At 35.2% G+C, this 9322-nt stretch overlaps 1 protein-coding gene across 1 annotated transcript; it reads right to left on the bottom strand.

Annotated features, from left to right (window-relative positions):
• Positions 1–1228: 1228 nt before the first annotated feature.
• Positions 1229–5499, bottom strand: LOC147847198 (protein SAWADEE HOMEODOMAIN HOMOLOG 2-like). The gene is made up of 7 exons (XM_087339456.1): positions 5386–5499; positions 3876–3958; positions 3703–3745; positions 2256–2385; positions 2117–2174; positions 1988–2039; positions 1229–1684 (listed from the first exon to the last, which is right to left on the bottom strand). The coding sequence occupies exons 1-7, from the start codon at positions 5428–5430 to the stop codon at positions 1520–1522; spliced, it is 576 nt and encodes a 191-aa protein (XP_087195582.1). The 5' UTR covers positions 5431–5499; the 3' UTR covers positions 1229–1519.
• Between the last annotated feature and the right edge of the window lie 3823 nt (positions 5500–9322).

Below are 9322 nucleotides of genomic sequence, written 5' to 3' on the forward strand. Positions count from 1 at the left end.
AAATAGGGAATATTCTGGTTATTTCTGGGAGCTTATATTGCAATTGGGGGTATTTCGACGTTACTAAAAAAATAACATAATCAAACATTCTGGGATTATGGACCATAGAAGTTACAGTGATTTCATCACAAATTACAACTTCCCATGTCCTCGCAAATATTTAACCACAACTTTGTAATCAGAATCTGCATTCTCCATATTACTTACACTTAGAACTCTACGCATGTTTCTTTCAGATAACTCTTGTTTAAGATTTCTAGTATCCATTCCCTTTTCCTATAAATGATCTTTCTTCTATATTTCACTGTGAAACAATGAAAAGGCATCCTCAGAAATGGTTGTTAACGTAAGGGAATTCTCTAGTTTTTCTTCCTAGAAATGAATTATATACATGCTGGAAAACCTTTAACTTCCATTATCCTCATAATTTTATTAATGTGAGAATCAACAGATGAAGATCCTGGAGGATCTATGTGCACCACTATTTTGTCGAACATAAGGGAATTTTCAGTTGTTTTCATAGAATAACTTATATACATGCACGAAACACTTAGACTTCCATTATCCTTATGACTTTCTTAATGTGACAGTCAATACAAATAATAATGTCACCTTAGCTAAGCTGGGCATTCTAATAGATATCAAGTATTATTGCCTAATTCCCTATCCTAATTTTGGTGTCTAGGCAACGTCCCATGTTTCAATATAGTTCTTAATGAGAAGGCCCTTCTAATCTGCTGTTGCATCCAGATTTATCGCATTTAATCTTGTTGAATAGTAGAGCTTTGTTTCAGTGAAACACGCTGAAATACCCCTAAAGTATAGATACAAATATTCTTCTCTTTTTAGGCTCTCATCCATTTGTCTCCTAAAAATAACCAAGATTCTCCCTTATATGCTGAAAATTTCTATAAGATATTGTGCTGTTTTAGTCTATCACATTTTCTCTTGTCGAATAATATAGCTCTGTTTTAGTGAAAGACACTGAGATACCCCTAAAGTATAAATACAAATATTCTTCCCTTATAGGCTCTTTATACATTTTTTCCTGAACATAACTAAATTTCTCCCTAAATGTTGAAAATTTCTGAAAGATATTGTGTTATTGATAAGGTCATTATAACATGATAAAGATCGGGTCAGTATTATTGCTTTTACAAGAGAAAAGAAAACATGTAAGCACTGTGGTTTCTCCCAAAGTTGAAGAAAATATGATAAGCATAAACCAAAAGAATGATGCAAGAAAGCCTCCTAATACTTGAACATAGGAGAAGATACAGAGAAAATCATGTATCAGATGTACCATAGATAGAACCTTTCACCTTAAGCCTTGGTGAATTCGAACTAATTCTAAAATTCCTTCTTTACAAATTATGCAGTCATTTACAATATATTTTAAAGGAAAAAACACCAAAATACCCCTAATTTGCTGACTTTTTTTGTCAGAATATCCTCTGAATTAAAGTTTCTTGAAATTTGAGGGGCCTTTTGGTGTTTTCCCTTGATAAAATGATCAGTTCTAAAAAGCTTGAAGAGAGACCTTAAAGCACAGAATTAAGTCACCCGGAATTACACGCACACACTCAGATGCTTCACATGGAAGAGATCTTGGACGAACCCCTCTTCTTACATTCACCCACTCATCTTCATCAGCACCAAAACCTACAAATCGCACCCTGACCTCCTGCGAGAACAATGAAAAACTTCAAAAAACGCCTACATTGATCTTACCTCTAAATCATTGGTAAATATGTCCGAATGAAATATAGTTTCAACAATGGCAGTATATAGATCATCTATGACAAAGATAATCAAACTGAACCTCTTTATATGGCTTTTCCAACCATTTGATGGAATTAATAATAATTAAGTTCTGAAACCATGAGATTTCAAACTTGTATACTAAGGCAATGACAATTGGGGCGCATAAATTGTTCAAATAAGAAGTACTAACTCTACTAAACTAATATGAGTTTAGTGCTCTCACCGGATCACCAGAATCAAGCATTCTATGAGCAAGGAATGATCTTACATCGTACCTACACCAGAACAAGATGGTTTTGCTTATGAAAACAACACTTCAATGTAGAGGAAGAAGTGAAATGATATCGTGTACCATGCACTATCTCGAGCTGACTTTGCTTCAAACTCAACTTTGTTTGGGCCTTTCTGATCTACAAATAAGAATAACATTTTCAGTTTGATCATGAAGCTTGCAGAAAACCTACCAAATTGTTTCATTGCTGAATATACACCTGATACAGTTGAAGATACTGATACCGACTCTGTTCTGTTTATGCTAGGCTCCTCAACTGAGAGTTTTCCAGAAGCCTTGAGTGCTCTCCGTTTGTTATAATGTCGCTTATTGCAAAACCAATTTTGCACCTTAAACCAGATGAAACAGACATTAATGAGTCATCATTTATTTCAGGGAAAATTGCCAATTATAACTATAAAATTTACCATTAACTTTTCAAAATGACAACAGAGTAATAGGACTGAGTATTTTTTTTCTTAATTATACTCTGGAGGAAATAATCAAGCCTTAATGGATGGTCATATAGAAGGAGAGAGAAGCAGGAAACATATACAAGGAGATGCAACCACTGCAACTGAATATGACTAGACAAGAGAAATATGAATAGGCCACTATAGGCATCACCTCCAAAATTTATGGTGATAAAAATCCAAAAAACATGGACCCAAACACTGAACCAGGATTAAAGTGACAAGCAATAGATTCAGATGATCTTTAAACAACTGAAAAACAGCAAATAATTGCTGGGTCACTTTTAGCAATAAAACTTCAATTCTCCTATCCTAACAGAAATAAGTCAAACTTCTGGCAAAGAACTTAACCAAGAAGGGCAGAATATGGCAATAGAAAAGTGATACAGGTATGCACACCCAGACTCCTTTATTTTTACATCTAGGATAAATCATTAAAGCTTGACAATATTTACATGCTTTACCTTGAGTTGGACCAACTTAGGCCTTAACAATTGTCTGCATTCGTAAAGGCTCAATTTGGTAACTCTCGCCTCTGTATTTTGCACTTTAATATCACATGAACATCAAAAAGCACTCAATATAGATACTACTAAAGTCACTAAAGTGATTACACGAGACATGCATCGCCCATAATCAAGGGAGAAATTTAAAATGCAAGATTTGTTCACTGATCGGGGCATTGGGAAATATTGGGCGACACTTGTCTTATCTGAACCAATAATTGCTATATAGAAAGAAGGATGTATATATGGTTTTAGGGTCTATTTCTATATATATCAATTGCGTTTCTATTCGGGCATGGGCCTCAGAATTACTGATGTGTGTAAACCCTATCTTGACAAACCCTATGATTATGAGAAAGTTCTTTAATATATCATAAAAAAGAAGCGGGTTTGGTCTTTAATATGTAAATTAATGACCAACACTTTAAATTTGATAGCAAACAAGAGTATTTTGACATCTGATACATGTATTGTCCAGATTTTGTAAAGCACACAAGCTTGGACGTCAACATCTATACATCAGCTGTAAAAACCAAATAACCTTAATAGATGGAACAATTTAATGATATAGCTCAATTAATCAAACCCCTTATTGATTGTGGCCAGCATATATTAATCATCAGCAGTTATTCTTCCAAAGTACTAAAGACCATAAATTTCTAGAATCTAAATAGGAAGCTCACCAAACCTGCTTGACTTGTATATTCCTTCCTCCAAATTCAGGATCTTTGCTGCAATTGCGAGAGGAAATAACTTTTATTTGGTAAGAAGCAACAAGAAAAATATTCAGATATACCTCTGAACTTGTACTCGTTACAGTTTCTAATGCACAAAAGATTTTTTACAGTTTGAAAGGTTTACCCAAACTTGATTTCTAGTTCCCGCACAGCACTTCTTGGAGGATTTCCTTTAGTTTCCTCCCATAATTTCTCCATTTCAGCAACCTGGGAATAAAAATAGAACTCAAGATCCTGAAGTAATGCCACACACAAATATGTAACAAACAAACATACATACATACATACATATGTGTATGTTTTTACATATACATGAGAATATATATGCTTATATGCATAAATAGATAAATACATACATATATATATATATATATATATATATATATATGCATGGGTGTATATATACATGTCTACAGATGTGTGTAATACACATATCAGACTTCTAGATTTTCACTAAGACAATCTCTAATTCCACAAAAAGTAGATAAGAGGAACATATCTCTGACATCTTCTTTGAATGTTTCTACTTTAAAGACAGGCGTAGCAACCTACTACTCTATTCATTGTAATCCTATTTTACTGGTTTCTAGACGCATTGAGATTTCTCAAGAATAATAATGTGTTAATGTGTATGTATATAACTGATGTTATGAAAATTAAAACTGACATTGCTACTGGTCTTGCTATTGTTTGGTTCTCATACATATCAGTTTCTGGACGTAACTTCTAAGAGATGTATTCATTATCATACTATGTACGTATCCAGAATGCAGATGCATAGCAATGATGTATTAAAAACAATTTTCCACATGAAGTACCAAAAAAACATTTGGATTTCCTCAACAGTATGGATACCATGTGAAATTACTTAATGCTAATCAAGAAACCAAAGGACAAAGCCCTGGAGCATCAATGTGTTTGCAATCCCTTACAATTAATGCTAGCATATAGTTTGATTTGTTGAAAACATACAGGGTTTCTTAACCCTTCATCCCTACCTCAAATATCAAAACATTTCTTGAATAGAAATCAAAACCATCATCTGATATCTCAATGCACTTCCCCACTAGAAATCATGTCTTTTTGTTCATCTTGGCCTACTCAAAAACTGCATTTTTCCTTCAACCCCCACTCAAAAACTAAAAACCTTTTGTGAATATAAAAGCACCAACATCTGATATCCCGTGGTTCTTACTACGTTATTTGAATGTGCTGACTGTGCACCTGGAGAATATCCAAAATACCTCTAGATTGCACCAAGCTATTTCTTTAAATGAAATGGTCAAACAATCCAAAGATAAAGAAAAACCAGTTCATGTTAACTACACAAATACACTACAGGTTAAAAAGGAACTTGAAAATATGAGAAAATCCCTGCTTGGAAATGCCTCCATTGCATTTTCTATGTGATACAGTTACCCAAAATGGGGGGCTAAATTTTCATATTGATTCGCTTGCACCCCTGTGTTTTATCTAGGTTGATATTTTGATTGAGATTTTTCTCTTCTTTACATAATTTCGAAGAAGTAACGGGTAAAAGTATTGCCTATTGTTTGAGAGCAATAAATTTACAAGAAAAGACTGATAGCTTTGACGATCAATAGTGAATAAAAACAGATATAGATGCAACAAACCTCGTTGTGTAGGAACCGAAAGGGTTGCACTTGGGAACGACCCATGAGAGAGACAGAGACAGATCAGATCAGACGCAACTCGCCCTCAGATTAAATCCTGGACTCAAAAGACATCATTACAAGATGTTACCTTACACAATAAATACATCATTTTAATTAAATCTTCGACTCAAAATATGTACTTAGCTACATAATCTTACATACATACGTAAGCCATGTTTATACATATATGTACATACATATATCATATATGTACATATATACAATTGTGTGTGTGTGTGTGTGTGTGTGTTGTATGTGCGCCGACCACTTGTATTTCTTCGATATTACAAAAGTATACCTCGTATTTGTCCACTTCCACTTCCACTTCCATAGATACATACATAGTGAGTCTCGTTGTACACACACATAATGTTGGTAGACATTTTTCCCTCTTTTACTTCAACTCTAGTGCCCCACCCCCACCCCCCCCCATCTCACTAAATCATAGCTTATAATTAAGCCAGATAACTATTGGGCATTAATGTAAATGTGCGACATGATCGATGGGCATTGATTTAATCTCTCTCCTCTTTTGAGCATACATCTTGGAAACGCATCAAGAAATGTAGTCTAAATAAACATGGTTTGATAAAGAAGCCAAACAAAAGTTGTTAGCTTCTAGGAGGACAATTGTTGCTCTTCAAAAACTTCAGGAGAACAACCCACGGGCTTTGTGGGTTGGAGCTCAATTGCATCAAACACGTGTTGAGATGCAACAATTTGAGGATGTTATAGCTCAACACAAATTTCGTGCATCCTCAACGAAATGGTCTCATCTTGCAGATAAGGTTAATGCTGATTTTTTTCGTGTAAATAAAATTGGTCGTACTAAGAATGTAATGAGGCAATTAGAGAGGGAGGATGGATCATTAACATCAGATGATGTTGAAATGAGGAGAATTGCCTCCGACTTTTATAAATCCTTGCTAACTATGCAGTCATTTACGCATGAGCAATTGGCCTTAAGATCTACATTATGGTGTGTTATGAAGAAAAAAGTTAATCTTTCTATGGCTAATGAATTAGTAAAACCTTTTAATGTCCATGAGGTGTATGTTGCAATTACAACCTTAGGTAAGAATGTATGTCCTGGCATCGATGGTTTTCCTCCTGACTTTTTTCTTTGCTATTGGGATCACATTGGAATCAGTGTGACAGAAGCGTTACAAGAGGTTTTTACTTTGGGTGATATGCCTTATCAATGGAATGCAGGGTTAATTTTTTTTATTCCTAAATTGGAGGGGGTAGTAGTTGACATTAAGAAGTGGCGGCCGATAACTATTTTAAATACTATCTACAAGATCTACGCTAAAGTCCTTACTTTACGTATGCAACCTTTATTAAATGATATTATTCATAAATCACAAACGGGTTTTATGCAAGAGCGTTCTATTTCTGATAATATTTTCATGTTCTGGGAGCTTACAACTTTGGCAAAAGAGAAGGATGTTGACCTAGTGGTGCTATTGTTGGATTTTGAAAAGGCATACGATAGAGTTGATTGGTCTTTCCTCAAGGAAGTTATGTTACAACTAGGATTTCCAATGGCTTGGGTAGTTGCGGTAAGAGCTTTTGTATAAGAATGCGTCTAGTTCTGTATATGTGGCGGGAGAAGTTGATGCTCCCTTCTCTATTTCAAGATCGGTTAGGCAAGGTTGCCCATTGGCCCCTTTCCTATACTTATTAATAGCTGAGGCATTTCATGTGTATTTTAATAATCATGCCTTAAGGATTAAAGGGTTGCAATGGGGAGTCAATAACAAACAAGTGCTAGATACTGAATTTGTTGATGATACAACTTTATATGTGGATGGGGAGGAACAAAATTTGCGTAATGTTCAATGTGTGGTGCAAGAATTTTGTGAGCTATCAGGTGCTATAATAAATTGGAATAAATCCATTGGAATAAGAATGAAGAATAATGGAGTTTCACATTGGTTGCCCCATCCGGATTTTCAATGGCTTCAACATGGGAGGTCAATATGATATCTTGGTTGTCAAATTGGTGTTGATATTACTCATGATCAACTTATTGCCCCCTTGTTGATGTCATTGAAGAGGAAATTGTTGTTCTGGTCTTCGAGACATCTATCGTTGGCTGGAAGAATTGTAATTACTAATCAAGTGCTTCTGTCTTTGATGTGGTATATCCTCTCATCTTGGTTGTTTTCAAGATTTGTTCTCTCTCAGATACAAAGGCTTGTCTGCAATTTCTTATGGGGTGCATTTGATGCAAATACATGATCTAAAGTTGCATGGAAGGTAATACTATATTCTCCTCATGAGGGAGGATTAGGGTTGATAGACCCAATGTTTCAATGTAGAGCCTTACTTGGGAAATTTATTGTGAGAAGTATGATGCAGGGAATGAACCATGGAAATTGTTACTTCATGAACGTATGAAGGAATTGGTTCCATGTAGAGGTGGACATTGGAAGTGAAATGTGAGGTGGTGGTTTGTGCACGAGGATATGCCTTTGACTTCTATTTTTGCTTCAAATAAATTTTTTAAGTCTTTATTAAGAGCTTGGAAATGTTTGTTGCCTAATCTTGTGCATAAACATCCTATATGGGAGGACAAGTGGAAAAGGCAACCAATTTGTTGGAACCCCTTGATTAAGGATGATTATGGTAATATGTTAGGAAGAAGGACAAGATTAAATTGGGCAGTAGTTGATGAGGCATTTGTGGCTAATGTTGTTACTTGATTAAACTTTAACCAATCCTCTAGGGATGTTAAGGAACAAGTTTTGAAATCAATAAGAGGTGGTACTTTAATGTTCCAAGAGATAAGTTATGCTTGTAATAGGATTTTACCCTCTTCTTTTAATTCAAACCATGTATGGTACGGGGCATCCTCTTCTTTTAATGTTTTGATTGGAGTAAGAGCTTATACATCTAATGAATCCTTTTGGGCATTTATAATAGTTTCATATGGAAAATTGCAATGGGTCTCTATGGAAGATGACCTTCTCAATTTAGAGGAGTGGAAACCTATTAGGGTGGTTACAAAACTAGGGAAGGTATGTATTATTGATCCCCATCCTGAAAAAGTAAACCCAGTATGGGATATTTGGGTTTGTGATAATAAACCCTTATTGGAGTTAGAGTGGAATCTAGTGGAATGGTGGTGGAGAGATGCTAATGGTAAGATGGTTTCTTTCTTTCACTACTCGGTAAAATTAGGTAGGGAATTCCAACGAAGGAGGACTCTAGTTATGCCAGCTGCAGCTAAGGTATGGTTAAATAATAGTTTGCCTATGCATTTTGTATTGGCATTTTGGAAATGGTTGTGGGCTTTACAGATTCCTCGCAAAATCATTACATTTAGATGGTTGTGTGTACACTATGCACTTCGAGTCTTGGAATGGATGCATAGGGAAGAGGGAACCAAAACTTGCTCTTTTTGTGGGCTTCACTTGGAATCAATGCAACATGCCTTATGGAACTGTATGGATGCATGCTCTGTTTGGAAATGTATGTTGCGTCTCATTGATGTTGCATATGGACCTAATATGATTACATGGGTAAATGTCTTTTGGATGGACGTAAATGTGGATAAACATAATTATGAAAGGGAAAATATATTGTTTACCCTTCAAACTAGGGGAAGGCAAGTTAAGGACATACCATATTCAAGCCCAAATCGGTTGAATATGGATGCCACAGTATGGGCTACGATATCGTTGGTGGTTCTATGGAATATTTGGATAGGTCGATGCCAAAATGTGTTTCAGCAAATAAAGCAAAATCATGTTCATTATGTGAAGGAAATCTGGTTGATGTTTATCTCAACTCTAAAAGGTCAATATGACTCCTTCGCGGGTAATGAAGATATGATTTTTCTGAAACAACAATCCTTTAAAGGCAAATGGAAGGATTTGCTAGTTTTTGT

This window comes from Azolla caroliniana, unplaced genomic scaffold (assembly GCF_043228905.1).
Source record: "Azolla caroliniana isolate FFs.n. ecotype wild unplaced genomic scaffold, voAzoCaro1.0.p SCAF_1371, whole genome shotgun sequence".
Classification (NCBI taxonomy): domain Eukaryota; kingdom Viridiplantae; phylum Streptophyta; class Polypodiopsida; order Salviniales; family Salviniaceae; genus Azolla; species Azolla caroliniana.

What these genes read in the sequence shown, in the direction of transcription:
- LOC147847198 (XM_087339456.1), bottom strand. Translation starts at nt 5,430, where the DNA reads ATGGGTCGTTCCCAAGTGCAACCCTTTCGGTTCCTACACAACGAG. An exon ending in GAACTAGAAATCAAGTTTGG is followed by an intron (nt 3,746 to 3,875) that starts GTAAACCTTTCA and finishes TCGCAATTGCAG; the next exon opens with CAAAGATCCTGAATTTGGAG. An exon ending in GGAATATACAAGTCAAGCAG is followed by an intron (nt 2,386 to 3,702) that starts GTTTGGTGAGCT and finishes ATCTGGTTTAAG; the next exon opens with GTGCAAAATTGGTTTTGCAA.